Source organism: Sinohyriopsis cumingii, chromosome 7 (assembly GCF_028554795.1).
Source record: "Sinohyriopsis cumingii isolate HCF-2022 chromosome 7, ASM2855479v2, whole genome shotgun sequence".
In the NCBI taxonomy this organism is placed as follows: Eukaryota; Metazoa; Mollusca; class Bivalvia; order Unionida; family Unionidae; genus Sinohyriopsis; species Sinohyriopsis cumingii.
In genome coordinates this window covers 8161514-8183734 of record NC_142967.1, presented here as the reverse complement: position 1 = coordinate 8183734, position 22221 = coordinate 8161514, and the positions used below count along the sequence as shown (strand labels likewise).

The following is a 22221-nucleotide window of genomic DNA, read 5'->3' as shown; positions in this document are numbered from 1 at the left end:
TTCAGCAGGAGTTTAATGATTTAAGTTTCAGAAATTATGTTTGCAGCACATATCGTAATAATTTTACATCATTTTTCTTTTTTTAAGGTAAATAGGCCACAATTATATTATAAACTATACTACATCAAAATGAGGAAAAACGTTCAAGGTAAATAGGCCACAATTATATTATAAATAATACTACATCAAAATGAGGGAAAACTTTCAAGGTAGATAGGCCACAATTATATTATAAATAATACTAAATCAAAATGAGGGAAAACTTTCAAGGTAGATAGGCCACAATTATATTATAAATAATACTACATCAAAATGAGGGAAAACTTTCAAGGTAGATAGGCCACAATTATATTATAAATAATACTACATCAAAATGAGGGAAAACTTTCAAGGTAAATAGGCCACAATTATATTATAAATAATACTACGTCAAAATGAGGGCAAACTTTCAATTGGATCAAATATGTCCAGCTTTCAGGTTTTCTTCTTGTGATTTTTAACAATCTAAACAAATTCCTTTCATATAATTTTTTTTATTACTATCATTATGAACAAGTCTAATTTTGTATAGGATCTCATCAGTATATCTTTCTTTCAAGTTGTTGGACAAAGAAAATCTGGTCAGTTGTCTTCGACTTTAATCGTAAAACGGCCAAACAGGTTCTACCAAAATGGATTTGACATGAGGTTGTATACAAAATGTTAGAAATTAATTTATTGTCCAATGTAATCATTTTGAAAAAGAAGAGCAAGGTATGCCAGGCAGCTACACTTTTGTTCCATTTCCATCACTTTTTTCAGCAAAAGGTATTTATTCATTGCAGGTTTGAGGGATTTTATCAAATGAATCAAATCAGCCATTAGTAACCTGCATGACTATTTTAATAACGCGCTGATATATCAGCTTAGTAAAATGTTATGGTACCAACATCCATAATGTAACAATCTTATTTAATATTGCATGACTTGTGTAATGCATTGAAAAAAGTAGGCCTTGTAAATATCTTTGCCCAGGGACTTTCTCTCTCTCTCTCATATAAATACTTATATACTTGCAGTGGTACAACAATGCTCTGATCATCTACAATGACGCAAGAGTGAAAGATGCTGCAGGCTATCTCCAGAAAGAAATAAATGCTTGGCAAGAGAAAAATATGGACAATAATGAAGAATGCCTGCTGATGCTTTACAAAGGTTGGTCTTTATTTGATTTAGATATGTCAGTTGTGTCTGCAGAATTTGTCTGATTCAGACATGTCAGTGGGGAATGCAGAATTTGTCTGATTCAGATATGTCAATGGTGTCTGCAGAATTTGTCTGATTCAGACATGTCAATGGTGTCTGCAGAATTTGTCTTATTCAGACTTGTCAATGGGGAATGCAGAATTTGTCTGATTTAGACATGTCAATGCGGAATGCAGATTTTGTGAAGATCAATAGATAAATCTTTTGGAATGTTGTATTGAGAGCTTGTTTATATGATGGAAATGAATTTTTTGGACAGGTTTATGAACAGGTTTGTTTATAACATACAGAAAGAGTGATGTTCAGCAAAGGAAATTGTGTTTACAAAGAAATCAATAATAATAATAATAACAAAACAACAACTTTATTTAAAGAGATTGACACAATTAGTGGCATGGAACTAATCCTCCTTGTGGCCCTCTATTATATGTATATTTACATTCAAAGTACATGTACATAGTCACACACACAGACACACACACAGACGCACAGAGCATTGACAATAAACTATATTTATGTATAGACATAATAAACATAACTTTTTAATGAACGTGCTCAAACTAGGTACATCTGTTCCAAATTAGTGATCCTGAATACTTAAAACTCCTTGACTTTTTTATTTGGTTTTGAAATGGAAAGGTGGTTAGCTGAAATTGATCTTAAATTGGGTGTGTTGCCTTGTGTTCTATCATGAAATAGTTCATTGAGATATAATGGTGCCATATTGTTTGAACCTATGTGCATAAGTCTAGCCTTTCTCAAAAATATTTGTTCACTTACTTTTAACAGTTTCATATGATTCATTGTGTTTGGGATGTTTCCAGTATTTTCTGCAAGCTCTTTTTTGCAAGATGAATACTTTATAAATATTCTTGTCAAAGGTGTTTCCCCAAATAACATTACAGTATTCTAGATAGGGTTTGCTGGAGTTCTATCAGTTCTCTTCATGAATCACAAAAAGCTCATTTTGAAATTTGTTAATTTGTTTATGTGTTTCCTTGGCCTGTCGAAATGTTGAAACTGAAATTATGTATATCCTTGGCCTGATGAGCTTTACAAGCCTTATAAGTTAGATGATGTTACTGACTGATCATGTAACTTATATTATTTCATAATTATGTAAAGCTCATAAGGCCAAGTATGACAGTATCATAGAATTTGTAGTTTCCCAATATTGCATAAGTGATCATTATCCTATATGCTGTACACAAAAATTAAGTAAAAAAAGTAGAACTTCACAAAAGTATCAAGTATCAAATAATGAAAAGATTACATTTACAAATATTCTTTAAAGAACTGAAGGATATCCCTTGGTCAGTAATTGAATGTTTTGATGACCCATCAAATGCTCTTGACATCTGGATAGATATGTTTACTGACACCCTGAACTGAAAGATATCCCTTGGTCAGTAATTGTATGTTTTGATGACCCATCAGATGCCCTTGACATCTGGATAGATATGTTTACTGACACCCTGAGCACACATGCTCCTTTTAATTTCAAGAGAGTCATGCAACAAAATCAACCAAACTGGATTGTAGGTGATATACTGAGTGCTGTTAAGACAAGGGATAGATTTCATAAATTAAAAGATACTGACAATTACAGATTATGGAGAAACAGAGTCAAGTCAGTGATTCAAAAGGCAAAGAAAACTTATTATTCCACAGAAATTTCAGATAGTATTGTTTTAAAAAGAATCCTAGAAAACTCTGGAAAACCTTCAAGGACTTGAGAGGCAAATCTGTCAATAACCTGTTGTTTACATGTATTAGTAATCAAAAGGGTGATATTAAGCAAGAATCTCTTGAAATTACAAATGCACTCAAAGATTATTTAGTGAATATCAATGAAAAACTTGTGAATCTCACAGCTTGTAAAAGATTCTCCAGTAATGAATTAAATGAACATATTTCTTCAAAACTTAGCAAAGAGTGCTTCAAAATATCTTTTAAAAAAATGAGTTAGACCAACTTGAGGTCAGAACAGCAATAGGTTTTGGCACATGTAATACAAGTGCTTAATTCCTAAAACTCTCATCTCATTTAATTGCACCTTCACTTAATATATATCTTCAATCTAAGTATTTCCACAGGTACTTTTCCACCTGATTATCTTAAATGTAATTTTAAATTTGTTAAAAATGTACATGACCTAAGATCCATCTCAAACAACAAGTTATAATTATCTAAAACAAATTCAGAGTTTTATAAGAAGAGTTTGGCTTTACATACCACCTTATAAAAAGTCAGATGAATCATTTCAAGCTTATGAAAAGCTCTTAGTCAACATCTACATAATCAATAATGTACAGTTTTGTTTAATTCAGTACTACTACTTTTTACAACATTATTATGTACTCACCTATATTGTTTTACAAATGTTTGCTACTGCTGTTTGTGTGAATTTTGTATTTACTCATCCTTAAAGCCTTGTGCATATTTTATTGTAGCAGTAAATCAGTTGTCTTGTTTTTAACAGCGTTTGTTGTCTTAAGACCCCCCATCTTGTAAAACTTTTGCATTATATATAGATATATATATATATATAAATATATATATGTACAAATGTTGTTGTAGAAGGCCTCATGGAAGATTGGCCAGTTGACCATATGAGCTCCTTCTTTCAATAAATTCATTATTATTATTATTATTATTATACCTTTGTCAATCTGCCCATATGTCCATCACACCTTGGTTAGGCTATGCATTCAGGGCAGTTTTCAGGTACTGTGATGGAGGTAGGTACATTATAAGGGGTTTCACAGTAGTATCTCCCCTTGAAAACACCAGAGAGCATATCGGTGCAACTCACTTCCGGATAGTTCAGTCAATTAAGATTGCAGATGTAGATCAAAAAAATGTGACAGACCGCTCACATTATGCAAGCGGGATCGATATCTCACTCTCTTAAAAAGAAATTATATCAATTATTTATACATCTTTTATTTTTGTTGACTAACTTGCGCTGCTCCCACCTTTCAAATAAATATTATCTACCCATTTCAGAACTTCTTTATCTAACCATTACTACTTTATACTCTAGTTTGTATTATTTGATTGTGCGAAAGTGTATCGCTGCATAAAAAGTTCTTGCAATTTATCTCGCTTGAAGAATATAGAAAATATGTTTATCTTGTACAGCTTCAATCATAGCAGTTAATAGAGGTTGAACGACGAGAAAAAAATTCTAGCTTCTTATGGGGTTTTTTTATTATTGATTTAGACTGTTGCTTTTCTATTAATGTTCATTATATTTTTCAAAATGCACAAATGTCAACCACGCTTGAACAGACAGGTGCACGTAAGAGTCTCCTTGATGATTATTTTAATTTTATTTCCTTGAACAGTTGGAAATTTTAGAGTAAACAGTTTGGAGAAATATCGATGTTAGACACACTATGCATGTAGAGGACATTTGTGGCTCTCACCTATCTGCCTGTCTGTCTGTATGTATGTCTGTTTTCTTTCATCTGGTGAATGGGTATGTATATCCTCGAATGAATGTGTGTTCGCATACGTATATCACATAAACATACTTCTGGTTAAAAACGAGTATAAAATGATGCTAAGATAGAAAGAGTGACTGATAGATAAATACAACAAATATGAATATTTGTGAGTATCCATTTATTATTGACTTGTAGAGTATGTTCTTACAAGCAGTCTCTTTTTTAAATCATACTGTTTGCAATTTTACATCCGGTCACGTGGATCAATATAATTTAAAAGGCGAACCAAAGTAATATGACGGAATCTGTGAAATAATTGGATCTTTAAAACTTACATATTTGATGCAAGGAAAGTTAAACAGAATTAAACTAATTTCAAGAAGGCTGTTCTAGATGAACTTGCTGCTGGCAATCAGAAATGTTGTCTAAAGACCCCAGCTTATTTGAGAGTTATTGCATGTCAGCATAAGCAAAGATAAATCATGCTGAAAGTTATTGCATGTACCATCCGATATCTGATGTTTCAAAAGTCAAAAAGAAAATGAAACAACAAAAAAACGTCATTGGGCATGTTATTTAATCTGAATATTGTAAGATATTTACACCCAAATATGAATAAATATTCCATCTGCCTTAATTATACTCCTTTATCGTTATGATAGCTAATGTAATTATTGCTTTGTTAAGCTCCTCTGAATGCATTAAAATATGGCGTTCCATTTAAAAAAAAAAAATTATGCCTTAAAATATTCAGTATTACAAATTAGCTGACGTATTGAATTCGTGTTATAATTTTCTTATCGTTCTTGTGTTTTAACTTTCTTAACACGTGTTATAAACGAACTATTAGCCTTGCGAAAATAACTGAGAAAGAAGGATATATCAACATATGAAAAATGCAAATTGTTGAGATTGTTTTCGTTTAAGTTATATAACCAAAAATGTGCAAAAAATGTTTAAAATCAGAGAGCAGAGTGAAATGTTCATACAAATGTATCTGAAATTATGGATAATGAATTTATATTATCAGGTATGGACAGTGTATTTAATTTAATATTTGATTTAATTTAAGTATGGAAAGTAAATATTTTTTAATTATCTGATATAATGTAAGTATGGACACTGAATCTAATCATCTGATTTAATGTCTATAATTATTCTCCTAGTATGAACAAAAGAATTTTGACATATATAATTGATTCATTGGTTTAACCATAATGATCTGTAGTACAGCTAAGATACCTTCCTTTGTTGACTTTATGTTTCGCTAACCAAGTGTAGAACGGTGAACTATCCGGAACTGGAAATTTTTTTTGGGCATGCGCATTGGAGCTTAGGGAGGTAATTTTAGACGCTATGATCAGTAACTCCATTGCAATTGTGAAACCCCCTATACCTTTGTCCATCTGCCTGTATGTCCATCACACCTTGGTTAGGCAATTAATTTGTGGTGGGGCATTCATGTTCCACAAACATATTTATAGTTACATAAATATTCATAAATTTTATCATTATAACACCAACTAAAATATAGTGATTTTATTGTTGTATCCATCTTTTCCAACCATCTATCAGTCCATAAGTAATTCTCTGCCTGTTCACATCTATTGTACCCACTATAGCTCCTTTACCCTTGTACATAACTGTATGTCATTTGTAGGTGATTTGCCTGCTATATATGTGTAGTTGTGCCCTGTAATGATTTTATATTTTAAGTTCAAATTGTGATGCCTTTTCTCCATCAATATTACGTATCCACCAAATTTGATCATTAGCATAGCCCACCCAGAAATCATTCAACATATTTTATGCGGTATGATTTGTCTATTGTCTCATAGCCCTAGTGTTTTTTTATGAGCTTTGCCTTATCAGCATCATTTTTTTTATAGAGTTATGTCCCTTGACAATTAACCTCATATCTTCACTTGGAATTTAACTGGTGTAGCTCAAGAAATGGTCAGCAGATTTTAATACAGTTTGGTAAGAGAACTGTCTCATAAGCCTTGATGCCTTTTTATCAAATTAGAATTGTCTAATGCATTAGTTATGTGTCCTTTGTTGGTCAATTTCATGACTTTGACATTGGATATTTCATGTATTCAGCATAGATATAAGAACCAGTCAACATAATCTGATTCAGTTTGATGTGAGGAATGTTTAATAGATCTAGCTTTATGCTTTGTCTCATTCATTTTAGACAGTTCCATTTTATCTTTTACATTTGATTTCAGTCAAGGGTCATGTGACACGTTTCCCTTTTCATTTTTTTCTCTCATAATTTCAGCCTGCACACGCCCAAAGTATGTACAGGAAGTTCCAAATCCCAAACTACACAAGCTCAAAGATGTGATCTTGAACTCATTTAGAGACAAATCTACAGAAGAGTCACGATGTATTGTGTTTGTGAAGACTCGACATCTGGCAAAAGCGCTAGTAGATTGGATGAATGAAGACTCAGAGTTGAATAGTCTCAGCCCTACTGTTTTCGTGGGTACTCATGCTGTAAGGGATAAATTAGGTACATCATATTTATAAGAAAACAGCCCTACTGTTTTTGTGGGTACTCGTGCTGTAAGGGATAAATTAGGTACATCATATTTATAAGAAAACAGCCCTACTGTTTTCGTGGGTACTCACACTGTAAGGGATAAATTAGGTACATCATATTTATAAGAAAACAGCCCTACTGTTTTCGTGGGTACTCACGCAGTAAGGGATAAATTAGGTACATCATATTTATAAGAAAACAGCCCTACTGTTTTTGTGGGTACTCGTGCTGTAAGGGATAAATTAGGTACATCATATTTATAAGAAAACAGCCCTACTGTTTTCGTGGGTACTCACACTGTAAGGGATAAATTAGGTACATCATATTTATAAGAAAACAGCCCTACTGTTTTTGTGGGTACTCGCGCTGTAAGGGATAAATTAGGTACATCATATTTATAAGAAAACAGCCCTACTCTTTTTGTGGGTACTCACGCTGTAAGGGATAAATTAGGTACATCATATTTATAAGAAAACAGCCCTACTGTTTTTGTGGGTACTCACACTGTAAGGGATAAATTAGGTACGTCATATTTATAAGAAAACAGTTACATTCTGTAATGCATGTTTCTAACATGCCATAGATACTCACTTATAACTCAAGTTGAACTGCAAACTACACAAACACTGATCAGCAGTTGCATCATAAGCTGGCAGATAAAGGTCTATGCACTTTCTTGGGAGTAATCGGGAGAACAAACATAGGATAGGACCAGACTGCAGAGACTTTGTTGTTTGCAGTTGGACTTTTATGTGAGCAAAAACATTACTTCAAAAGATTTTTCTTCTTCAGATAGGTTAGCTGATTATAATATACTACTACCTTGCAAACCCAGCACAATTATATTTTCTGCTATGTCCAAGTATATACAGGTAAGTTTTCTATATTATCTAGTCTTAGCATCCACTTCATAGTTAAATACCTGATGCTTTACTAATTTTACTGTATACCATATTTACTATATATATTGGGACACAATAAAATAGTTAATTTTTTTTTCTGTCCCATAACTTATGGTGAAACTTCTTTTCATCTAGGTCATGAGCAGACCTGCCAACCCTTACAATTCTGACAAGTCTTACAAAAATGATCCTTAAAACATGGACTTACGGAAATAAAGCAAATACTATAGACAAATTATTGTTGCTGAAAAATCCAGATAATTTGTTCATCTGTGTTTGATTTGGATCCAGGTGTCATATTAGAATTAGTGGAATTGGCCAGGGAACAGACTAACTATACAGCAGTACCTCAGTTACTTTAAACTGTACATATTTTTTCATGCAAAGTGTCTGCATGATCAAACTGTTGCTTATTTAAAAAAATTAAATGGTATCTAGCAAGCGATGTATGTTGAAGATGAAAGGGAAAATAAGCCTTTAAAAAATTTTAATCATTAACACAGAAGAATATTCAGATTCTTGTGAATAAAAGCAGGAAGGGACACAATTATGTTTATTGGACATCACATGTCAATTTGAATATTGCTCGTGGTGGGAGATATGATTGTTGTCATCATGTTAATTGGAAAAGAAATTTGAAGAATTACATCAAGTTGAGAGATAGCAACAAGCCATTGACCTGCATAGGGTTTGGAACTAAAATTTGTGCAGCTGTACTAGTGGTAAATAAGGTCTTGTGTAATTTACAAACTTTTCAGTTGAAGATAATGTTTTATTGTTGCTGCCTGTTTCGAATACCAAACTCTTAAATACAGTTTCCAGCCTTTTAATAGCAGCTGATGTTATATTGTTACACCTTACTGAAAACTGGTAAATCTTATGGGGAAAATTCATCTGCCTTACTGAGATGGTCTCGTCAGGATTGGCAGGTCTGCATATGTCCCAGACTTAAGAAAAAAAATAAATTTTTGTTGATTTTGTTGCACCCCCTCACCCCACCACTGCACATTGCAATAACATAAATAAACAAAATACTTATTTGATAATAAAATGACTGAAACTAATCTCATGGTCAATTTATTTAAGAAAAATATATCTATGAACTCCGAATATGTCGCATATGCATCCATCCTGCAGTGCATATCACTTATGTCAGATAACACAGGACATTGTTCACTGACATGCATATAGAGAAATGTTTGGTTGGTTGTACTCCAAGGTTTAAACATGTTATCAGACTGAAAACTGGATCCAACAAAATCGGAAATGTGAGAGAGAGAGAGGAAAATATCAACTGATTGCTTGAGGCACCTGCCATTCATGCGTGACACATATTTAGCAGCTAAATAACCAAGACTGTATATCATGTCCGTGTTAACTATATGACAGTATCTTGCAAATAAAAATCATTATTTGAAAATGCATTCAATGCGAGTCTTGTCACATGCACTGGTTACAGAAAGCATGCTATTCCTGTGTATACTATTTACCCTGCAGACATCAATGCCTGTTTGTATCAATTATGGTTACAGATAGCAAGCAAATAGATGGCTGGCTGGTGAATAAACATAACTGGCAGTGAGCAGTAAACTCATTGTTTGAACTTACAAACAGGATATGAAATATAATGGTTATTTTGCTGACCTTGGAAGATGATTTTGGATTCTTTTAAGGGTGCCGATATTTTAAAAAATATACCAATTCAGCTGACATAGACATCCAACATTGGTTCCTTATTATTGGTATTCATGGAAATTGTGAAAATTGCATCAATGGAATGGTTTTTAAAGTGACACAATCAAGTGCTTGATGTACAGAAATCAATGACCCAGTATTTCCCAGAAGATTTGGAGGAGAAAACAAAACCATTCATTGAATTTGTGAAGGCCAGAACAGAAGATGATTTCACAGATAATATGATAATTAACATGGATGAAACTCCGGTGTACTTCGGTCTCATTCCTGGATCAATTGATGATAAGAATGCAGTTAAAAGTGTGAGAATTTGCACAACTGTTGCAGTTTTAAAAATCTTACTCGAGTCCTTGCAGTTTCCACTTCAGGAGATGTGTTGTCTCCAATGAGAATTTTTCATGGCATGAGGAAGCTAAAAAATATTCATGTACCGAAAGTGTGGATTGTTTGTGTGAGGAGAAGGGTTGGGTTGATGAGAAGATGCTGAAGTGGATTAAAGTGGATCTGGATTTTTAACGTAGCTTTAACAATTTTTCAGTCATATCACTATGATGTCTGCAATGTGGCAGTTTATAGTGATGACTGGCACTGGGGCATCATGCCGCAGACATGTAGCATGATGTCCCACCCAGTCGCATTATCCGGACACCAGGCTGACTAGTCCTAACACTAACCGCTTAATGCTGAGCACCAAGCGAGGCAGCTGTTAGTACCATTTTTGTAAGTCTTTGGTATGACTCGGCCTTGAATTGAACCCACAACCTCCCACATCCGAGGCAGACGCTCTAACCACTAGGTTAATGGAGTGGTTATTTTTAATTAATCAGCGAATTAATAAACTGATTTTCTAATTCATTGACTCATTCATTTCTTTTTTGAAAAGCAAATTAATCAGGGTATATATAATTATCATTAAAATTTCTTCAGGAGCTTTTATTATAAATAGTATTATTGATACCTTATTATAAATAGTATTATTGATACTGTGTTCATATTGTGCACATTGTAATTATAGGTCTCACCAAAGTTGAACAGAGTGACAAGTTGGCTGACTTCCGCAGAGGCAAATACAAAATAATGGTGGCAACATCAGTTGCAGAGGAGGGACTGGACATTCAGAAATGTAACCTGGTTTTACGATATGACCATGTTACACATGAAATTGCTATGGTACAGTCTAGAGGTGAGTTAATGTAAGATTTTACACTCTTGTTATTATTGCAGCATTGTATATACTCAGTTATAAGTCAGGTCTGATTGCAAACAATGTAGACTCTAATCTGTAGTTGCATAATGTGCCAGATCAGAGTTGGTGTTGTTTATTTTAATGAATAGTCCTGACAAACTGCATATACCTAAATCTGCCAGCACATTATCTGAATGCAGATATAGGACTGTGCAGTTTGCAGCTGGACTGAACCTTATAAATTTCAGAAACTGCTCATTTTCATTCTATTATATGCTGAATTTAAATATAATAATAACAATAATAATGATAACAACAGCAATAATAATAATCATCATCATAATAATGATTGTAAACGTTTTGCCACTGGATTATCTATGGAAAAAGTATTACCTGTAAAGAAGTTTGAATTTTACAAGGTAAGTATTTGTAGGTAGGTTCAATTGGACCAAACAGGTGTTTTGCTTGAAAAATTAACTTGTTTGTCATTATCTTGGTTCTAATGAACAGGTGTTTTGCTTTAAAAATAAATGCCTTTGTCATTAACCCGGTTCTAATGAACAGGTGTTTTGCTTTAACACTAAAACACCTTTGTCATCAACTTGGTTCTAATGAACAGGTGTTTTGCTTTAAGATTAACACCCTAGTCGTTATCTTGGTTCTGATGTGACGGAGTGAAATAATATTCAGATTGCATATGTGAAATACACATCCCCGACAAAGTGCCATGTCATACAAATATCAAATGCACTCTGCAGAGTTTAACCCTTTCTCTACAGAAGTCTAATCAGACAGTTTTGAATGAAATATGGGAAATTTTATGCCATTTAAGATGGTGAGAAAATAGTTGAAAAACCATCAAGAATGTCAGATGTTATTAGTTTCATTAAATTGAATCAGAAAGCATACAGAACAGATCCTTACAGGAAAGTTAACAAAGCTGTTCACTTTGTTTGAGTATTTTTATTCCATCAAAAAATTTCATTGTAAAAATGCCAGAGTTTTGTTGGATTTATTTTGATCCATATCCAGGAATGCTGTTTTTGTTGTTATTGTTGTTGTTGTGGGGTTTAACACCATTTTTCAGCACACGATAGGCCATACATAGCGGCCAGTATTAATGGTGGAGGAAGAACCCAGGAAAACCCCCAGAAAGAACCACTGACCCATGAGAAGCTACTGGCAAGCTTTCTCACATACCCACATTGGCTGAATCCCGAGACTCGAACTGTCGAAGACAGAGGTGAGATGGCAGTGATCCATAACAAAGAGCACTTTAGACCACTCGGCCACTGTAGACCCCTCCAGGAATGCAGTCAAATTTCATAATATCATCCACACATTGAACTTCGGTATATGAGCAAACACAAGTAGTAAGAGTCTCCAAATGTCTTTCAGTTTAAAAACCATCAGCGTCTTCATCATCAACAATATCCATGTCAAAACTACCAATTAAATAGTTATCTTCCACTCCATTGTTGAAGTCAGGATCCCCACCCCCATTCTATATTTTCATAAAAATTGGAATCCACATCACTTGCCACCTTTTCGATCTCTTCATTTGAAAATTCAGTTTTGAAATCAAATTTTCTATTAAACAGTGTTATGACTCTAGATCTTTATGTAACAGAAAGAAGCAAAACCAACAAGTTTATTAAAATCAACAAAAAATTTATTTTTCTAAGTTACAAATTGAAAATTTAAGAGACACATACAATATTGTGAATTGAATGCAAATAATCCTAAATGTCCTATCACAAGCCAGAAAGTACAGACTGTTCCGAATGAATTCAAATAGTCTTGAATGTCCTGATGTACCACAATGATACAATCCAGAAAGTCTTTGAATGAGTTCTCAATAATCCCAAAGTTGTGTTTTAGTCCAAAAAGTCCATGAGCACTTTGTAATTTCAATGATTAATTTAAATTAATAATTTCCCTCAATTTATACATGAACACAACTATATCATCCCACAAACTGATCATAGAACAGGAATTAATAATTGTATACCAGACCTCAATGCAACATAATAGATTTTTTCTGGAAAAATTTCTGATGGAAAATTCTGGTAGCTCATAAACTCAAACTCTAGTAAACATCTTGTTTACTACTTTAAATTATGACAAAAGTCAGCTAGGCAGAAACTCCATTCACAACCCTAAATCATAATGATGATATAAGGCAGGTATACAAAAACTCTATCCACAACACTCAACCATGGAAAAAGGCAGGTATACAAAAACTCAACACTCAACCATGGAGAAAACCAAGCAAACAAGATCAGTTAAATATACATAACACTGGTTATCATCATTTTGTTGATGTCTAGATCATGTTTTACACTGCCAAAAACATCATTTGTCCCCAACAGAATTGTCTATATTTTCATTATAATTGGCATCCATATCATTGCAACCACCTGCTGCTTCAGAGGCATCTGACATGTAAATCTCCAAATGTTAAAACTAATGTTAGAAATCAAATTTTTAACAAAAACAGTTATGATCAACTCAGCTTATGACCTTGGGTCAAAAGGTAAAATGTCAAGGTCACTGAATGAAAGGAGGAAAATGGTTTGTGCACAATAACAATATTCTGCCTCATGGACCTAAATCTAATTTGTTGATTTTCTTAGACTTGAAGTAAGGGGGGAAAAAACTATCAGTATTGGGGCAAAAATGACTCAGTTCACAGTCAGTGTGACAGAAAAAGAGATAATTTCCTGACAGTAATTTTTTTCTCTCACAGAAATAGACTAAATTTTGTGGATGGCTTACACTTGGAGCAAATGACAAAAGCCTATATTTTTTAGGTCAGAGGTAAAGCTAGAAAGAAATTCACTTTTCCTGAATTAATACTGAACATATACCTCATTACTTATCATGATTTTGGACCACAGTTGGATCTAGTATTAACATAGGAATAAATGTATCATCAGTTTGTTAGAAGTACAAAGGAGAAAGTCCATAACATCTTAATCATATAGAATTTTAAATGGAGGCAGAGTAAGGGCTATGGACTGTAAATACTTCATGTATAATTTTAAATGCAGTCAGAGTAAGGGCTATTGACTGTATATACTTCATGTAAAATTTTAAATGCAGACAGAGTAAGGGCTATTGACAGTAAATACTTCATACATAATTTTAAATGCAGACAGAGTAAGGGCTATTAACAGTAAATGCTTTATATATAATTTTAAATGCAGGTAGAGCAAGGGCTATTGACTGTAAATACTTCATATATAATTTTAAATGCAATCAGAGTAAGGGCTATGGACTGTAAATACTTCATTCATAATTTTAAATGCAGGCAGCACAAGGGCTGTGGACTGTAAATACTTCATATATAATTTTAAATGCCGTCAGAGTAAGGGCTATGGACTGTAAATACTTCATACATAATTTTAAATGCAGTCAGAGTAAGGGCTATGGACTGTAAATACTTCATACATAATTTTAAATGCAGGAAGAGCAAGGGCTATGGACAGTAAATACTTCATACATAATTTTAAATGCAATCAGAGTAAGGGCTATTGACAGTAAATACTTCATACATAATTTTAAATGCAGTCAGAGTAAGGGCTATGGACTGTAAATACTTCATATATAATTTTAAATGCAATCAGAGTAAGGGCTATTGACAGTAAATACTTCATACATAATTTTAAATGCAATCAGAGTAAGGGCTATTGACTATAAATCCTTCAGATATAATTTTAAATGCAGTCAGAGTAAGGGCTATGGACAGTAAATACTGCATTCATAATTCTAAATGCAATCAGAGTAAGGGCTATCAACAGTAAATACTTCATATATAATTTTAAATGCCGTCAGAGTAAGGGCTATGGACTATAAATACTTCATACATAATTTTAAATGCAGTCAGAGTAAGGGCTATGGACTTTTAATACTTCATACATAATTTTAAATGCAGGAAGAGCAAGGGCTATGGACAGTAAATACTTAATGTATAATTTTAAATGCAATCAGAGTAAGGGCTATTGACTGTAAATACTTCATATATAATTTTAAATGCAATCAGAGTAAGGGCTATGGACTGTAAATACTTCATATATAATTTTAAATGCAGGCATAGTAAGGGCTGTGGACTGTACATACTTCATACATAATTTTAAATGCAGGCAGCACAAGGGCTGTGGACTGTAAATACTTCATATATAATTTTAAATGCAGACAGCACAAGGGCTGTGGACTGTAAATACTTCATATATAATTTTAAATGCAGGCAGAGTAAGGGCTATGGACTGTAAATACTTCATATATAATTTTAAATGCAGGCAGCACAAGGGCTGTGGACTGTAAATACTTCATATATAATTTTAAATGCAGTCAGAGTAAGGGCTATGGACTGTAAATACTTCATACATAATTTTAAATGCAGTCAGAGTAAGGGCTATGGACTGTAAATACTTCATATATAATTTTAAATGCAGGCAGCACAAGGGCTGTGGACTGTAAATACTTCATACATAATTTTAAATGCAGTCAGAGTAAGGGCTATGGACTGTAAATACTTCATACATAATTTTAAATGCAGGAAGAGCAAGGGCTATGGACTGTAAATACTTCATATATAATTTTAAATGCAGTCAGAGTAGGGGCTGTGGACTGTAAATACTACATATATAATTTTAAATGCAGTCAGAGTAAGGGCTATGGACTGTAAATACTTCATACATAATTTTAAATGCAATCAGAGTAAGGGCTATTGACAGTAAATACTTCATATATAATTTTAAATGCAGTCAGAGTAAGGGCTATGGACTGTAAATACTTCATATATAATTTTAAATGCAGTCAGAGTAAGGGCTGTGGACTGTAAATACTTCATACATAATTTTAAATGCAATCAGAGTAAGGGCTATGGACAGTAAATACTTCATACATAATTTTAAATGCAATCAGAGTAAGGGCTGTGGACTGTAAATACTTCATACATAATTTTAATGCAATCAGAGTAAGGGCTATGGACTTTTAATACTTCATATATAATTTTAAATGTAGTCAGAGTAAGGGCTATGGACTGTAAATACTTCATATATAATTTTAAATGCAGTCAGAGTAAGGGCTGTGGACTGTAAATACTTCATACATAATTTTAAATGCAATCAGAGTAAGGGCTATGGACAGTAAATACTTCATATATAATTTTACATGCAGTCAGAGTAAGGGCTGTGGACTGTAAATACTTCATACATAATTTTAAATGCAATTAGAGTAAGGGCTATGGACAGTAAATACTTCATACATAATTTTAAATGCAATCAGAGTAAGGGCTGTGGACTGTAAATACTTCATACATAATTTTAAATGCAATCAGAGCAAGGGCTATGGACAGTAAATACTTCATATATAATTTTAAATGCAATCAGAGTAAGGGCTATGGACTGTAAATACTTCATACATAATTTTAAATGCAGGAAGAGCAAGTGCTATGGACTGTAAATACTTCATACATAATTTTAAATGCAATCAGAGTAAGGGCTATGGACAGTAAATACTTCATATATAATTTTAAATGCAGGCAGCACAAGGGATGTGGACTGTAAATACTTCATATATAATTTTAAATGCCGTCAGAGTAAGGGCTATGGACTGTAAATACTTCATACATAATTTTAAATGCAGTCAGAGTAAGGGCTATGGACTGTAAATACTTCATACATAATTTTAAATGCAGGAAGAGCAAGGGCTATGGACAGTAAATACTTCATACATAATTTTAAATGCAGTCAGAGTAAGGGCTATGGACTGTAAATACTTCATATATAATTTTAAATGCAATCAGAGTAAGGGCTATTGACAGTAAATACTTCATACATAATTTTAAATGCAATCAGAGTAAGGGCTATTGACTATAAATCCTTCAGATATAATTTTAAATGCAGTCAGAGTAAGGGCTATGGACAGTAAATACTGCATTCATAATTCTAAATGCAATCAGAGTAAGGGCTATCAACAGTAAATACTTCATATATAATTTTAATGCCGTCAGAGTAAGGGCTATGGACTGTAAATACTTCATACATAATTTTAAATGCAGTCAGAGTAAGGGCTATGGACTTTTAATACTTCATACATAATTTTAAATGCAGGAAGAGCAAGGGCTATGGACAGTAAATACTTAATGTATAATTTTAAATGCAATCAGAGTAAGGGCTATTGACTGTAAATACTTCATATATAATTTTAAATGCAATCAGAGTAAGGGCTATGGACTGTAAATACTTCATATATAATTTTAAATGCAGGCATAGTAAGGGCTGTGGACTGTACATACTTCATACATAATTTTAAATGCAGGCAGCACAAGGGCTGTGGACTGTAAATACTTCATATATAATTTTAAATGCAGACAGCACAAGGGCTGTGGACTGTAAATACTTCATATATAATTTTAAATGCAGGCAGAGTAAGGGCTATAGACTGTAAATACTTCATATATAATTTTAAATGCAGGCAGCACAAGGGCTGTGGACTGTAAATACTTCATATATAATTTTAAATGCAGTCAGAGTAAGGGCTATGGACTGTAAATACTTCATACATAATTTTAAATGCAGTCAGAGTAAGGGCTATGGACTGTAAATACTTCATATATAATTTTAAATGCAGGCAGCACAAGGGCTGTGGACTGTAAATACTTCATATATAATTTTAAATGCAGTCAGAGTAAGGGCTATGGACTGTAAATACTTCATACATAATTTTAAATGCAGGAAGAGCAAGGGCTATGGACTGTAAATACTTCATATATAATTTTAAATGCAGTCAGAGTAGGGGCTGTGGACTGTAAATACTACATATATAATTTTAAATGCAGTCAGAGTAAGGGCTATGGACTGTAAATGCTTCATACATAATTTTAAATGCAATCAGAGTAAGGGCTATTGACAGTAAATACTTCATATATAATTTTAAATGCAGTCAGAGTAAGGGCTATGGACTGTAAATACTTCATATATAATTTTAGATGCAGTCAGAGTAAGGGCTGTGGACTGTAAATACTTCATACATAATTTTAAATGCAATCAGAGTAAGGGCTATGGACAGTAAATACTTCATACATAATTTTAAATGCAATCAGAGTAAGGGCTGTGGACTGTAAATACTTCATACATAATTTTAATGCAATCAGAGTAAGGGCTATGGACTGTAAATACTTCATATATAATTTTAAATGTAGTCAGAGTAAGGGCTATGGACTGTAAATACTTCATATATAATTTTAAATGCAGTCAGAGTAAGGGCTGTGGACTGTAAATACTTCATACATAATTTTAAATGCAATCAGAGTAAGGGCTATGGACAGTAAATACTTCATATACAATTTTAAATGCAGTCAGAGTAAGGGCTGTGGACTGTAAATACTTCATACATAATTTTAAATGCAATTAGAGTAAGGGCTATGGACAGTAAATACTTCATACATAATTTTAAATGCAATCAGAGTAAGGGCTGTGGACTGTAAATACTTCATACATAATTTTAAATGCAATCAGAGCAAGGGCTATGGACAGTAAATACTTCATATATAATTTTAAATGCAATCAGAGTAAGGGCTATGGACTGTAAATACTTCATACATAATTTTAAATGCAGGAAGAGCAAGTGCTATGGACTGTAAATACTTCATACATAATTTTAAATGCAATCAGAGTAAGGGCTATGGACAGTAAATACTTCATATATAATTTTAAATGCAATCAGAGTAAGGGCTATGGACAGTAAATACTTCATATATAATTTTAAATGCAGGCAGAGCAAGGGCTATGGACAGTAAATACTTCATATATAATTTTAAATGCAGTCAGAGTAAGGGCTATTGACTGTAAATACTTCATACATAATTTGAAATGCATTCAGAGTAAGGGCTATGGACTGTAAATACTTCATATATAATTTTAAATGCAGGAAGAGCAAGGGCTATGGACAGTAAATACTTCATACATAATTTTAAATGCAGTCAGAGTAAGGGCTATGGACTGTAAATACTTCATATATAATTTTAAATGCAATCAGAGTAAGGGCTATTGACAGTAAATACTTCATACATAATTTTAAATGCAATCAGAGTAAGGGCTATTGACTATAAATCCTTCAGATATAATTTTAAATGCAGTCAGAGTAAGGGCTATGGACAGTAAATACTGCATTCATAATTCTAAATGCAATCAGAGTAAGGGCTATCAACAGTAAATACTTCATATATAATTTTAATGCCGTCAGAGTAAGGGCTATGGACTGTAAATACTTCATACATAATTTTAAATGCAGTCAGAGTAAGGGCTATGGACTTTTAATACTTCATACATAATTTTAAATGCAGGAAGAGCAAGGGCTATGGACAGTAAATACTTAATGTATAATTTTAAATGCAATCAGAGTAAGGGCTATTGACTGTAAATACTTCATATATAATTTTAAATGCAATCAGAGTAAGGGCTATGGACTGTAAATACTTCATATATTATTTTAAATGCAGGCATAGTAAGGGCTGTGGACTGTACATACTTCATACATAATTTTAAATGCAGGCAGCACAAGGGCTGTGGACTGTAAATACTTCATATATAATTTTAAATGCAGACAGCACAAGGGCTGTGGACTGTAAATACTTCATATATAATTTTAAATGCACGCAGAGTAAGGGCTATGGACTGTAAATACTTCATATATAATTTTAAATGCAGGCAGCACAAGGGCTGTGGACTGTAAATACTTCATATATAATTTTAAATGCAGTCAGAGTAAGGGCTATGGACTGTAAATACTTCATACATAATTTTAAATGCAGTCAGAGTAAGGGCTATGGACTGTAAATACTTCATATATAATTTTAAATGCAGGCAGCACAAGGGCTGTGGACTGTAAATACTTCATATATAATTTTAAATGCAGTCAGAATAAGGGCTATGGACTGTAAATACTTCATACATAATTTTAAATGCAGGAAGAGCAAGGGCTATGGACTGTAAATACTTCATATATAATTTTAAATGCAGTCAGAGTAGGGGCTGTGGACTGTAAATACTACATATATAATTTTAAATGCAGTCAGAGTAAGGGCTATGGACTGTAAATACTTCATACATAATTTTAAATGCAATCAGAGTAAGGGCTATTGACAGTAAATACTTCATATATAATTTTAAATGCAGTCAGAGTAAGGGCTATGGACTGTAAATACTTCATATATAATTTTAAGTGCAGTCAGAGTAAGGGCTGTGGACTGTAAATACTTCATACATAATTTTAAATGCAATCAGAGTAAGGGCTATGGACAGTAAATACTTCATACATAATTTTAAATGCAATCAGAGTAAGGGCTGTGGACTGTAAGTACTTCATACATAATTTTAATGCAATCAGAGTAAGGGCTATGGACTGTAAATACTTCATATATAATTTTAAATGTAGTCAGAGTAAGGGCTATGGACTGTAAATACTTCATATATAATTTTAAATGCAGTCAGAGTAAGGGCTGTGGACTGTAAATACTTCATACATAATTTTAAATGCAGTCAGAGTAAGGGCTGTGGACTGTAAATACTTCATACATAATTTTAAATGCAATCAGAGTAAGGGCTATGGACAGTAAATACTTCATATACAATTTTAAATGCAGTCAGAGTAAGGGCTGTGGACTGTAAATACTTCATACATAATTTTAAATGCAATTAGAGTAAGGGCTATGGACAGTAAATACTTCATACATAATTTTAAATGCAATCAGAGTAAGGGCTGTGGACTGTAAATACTTCATACATAATTTTAAATGCAATCAGAGCAAGGGCTATGGACAGTAAATACTTCATATATAATTTTAAATGCAATCAGAGTAAGGGCTATGGACTGTAAATACTTCATACATAATTTTAAATGCAGGAAGAGCAAGTGCTATGGACTGTAAATACTTCATACATAATTTTAAATGCAATCAGAGTAAGGGCTATGGACAGTAAATACTTCATATATAATTTTAAATGCAATCAGAGTAAGGGCTATGGACAGTAAATACTTCATATATAATTTTAAATGCAGGCAGAGCAAGGGCTATGGACAGTAAATACTTCATATATAATTTTAAATGCAGTCAGAGTAAGGGCTATTGACTGTAAATACTTCATACATAATTTGAAATGCATTCAGAGTAAGGGCTATGGACTGTAAATACTTCATATATAATTTTAAATGCAGGCAGAGCAAGGGCTTTGACTGTAAATACTTCATATATAATTTTAAATGCAGTCAGAGCAAGGGCTATGGACTGTAAATACTTCATACATAATTTTAAATGCAGGCAGCACAAGGGCTGTGGACTGTAAATACTTCATGTATAATTTTAAATGCAGGCATACTAAGGGCTATGGACTGTAAATACTTCATACATAATTTTAAATGCAGGCAGAGTAAGGGCTATGCACAGTAAATACTTCATATATAATTTTAAATGCAGGCATAGTAAGGGCTATGGACTGTAAATACTTCATGTAAAATTTTAAATGCAGGCAAAGTAAGGGCTGTGGACAGTAAATACTTGATATATAATTTTAAATGCAGTCAGAGTAAGGGCTATGGACTGTAAATACTTCATATATAATTTTAAATGCAGTCAGAGTAAGTGCTATGGACTGTAAATACTTCATATATAATTTTAAAGGCAGTCAGAGTAAGGGCTATGGACTGTATATACTTCATGTAAAATTTTAAATGCAGGCAGAGCAAGGGCTATGGACTGTAAATACTTCATATATAATTTTAAATGCAGGCAGAGCAAGGGCTATGGACTGTAAATACTTCATGTATAATTTTAAATGCAGGCAGAGCAAGGGCTATGGACTGTAAATACTTCATATATAATTTTAAAGGCAGTCAGAGTATGGGCTATTGGCTGTAAATACTTCATATCTAATTTTAAAGGCAGTCAGAGTAAGGGCTATGGACTGTAAATACTTCATATATAATTTTTGATGCTGGCAGAGCAAGGGCTATTGACAGTAAATACTTCATGTAAAATTTTAAATGCAGAGAGAGCAAGGGCTGTGGACAGTAAATACTTCATATATAATTTTAAAGGCAGGCAGAGTAAGGGCTATTGACTATAAATACTTCATATATAATTTTAAATGCAGGGAGAGCAAGGGCTATGGACTGTAAATACTTCAT

General features: G+C 32.9%; 1 protein-coding gene across 1 annotated transcript in view; it reads left to right on the top strand.

Annotated features, from left to right (window-relative positions):
* The window catches only part of LOC149794707 (ATP-dependent RNA helicase DHX58-like), a 122404-nt gene that overhangs the window by 83031 nt on the left and 17152 nt on the right, over nucleotides 1–22221 (top strand). Inside the window, exons 12-14 of the mRNA XM_089964318.1 lie at nucleotides 1059–1194; nucleotides 6982–7215; nucleotides 10858–11025. Coding sequence (XP_089820444.1) covers nucleotides 1059–1194; nucleotides 6982–7215; nucleotides 10858–11025 — 538 coding nt within the window. The remainder of the gene's footprint in view (nucleotides 1–1058; nucleotides 1195–6981; nucleotides 7216–10857; nucleotides 11026–22221) is intronic.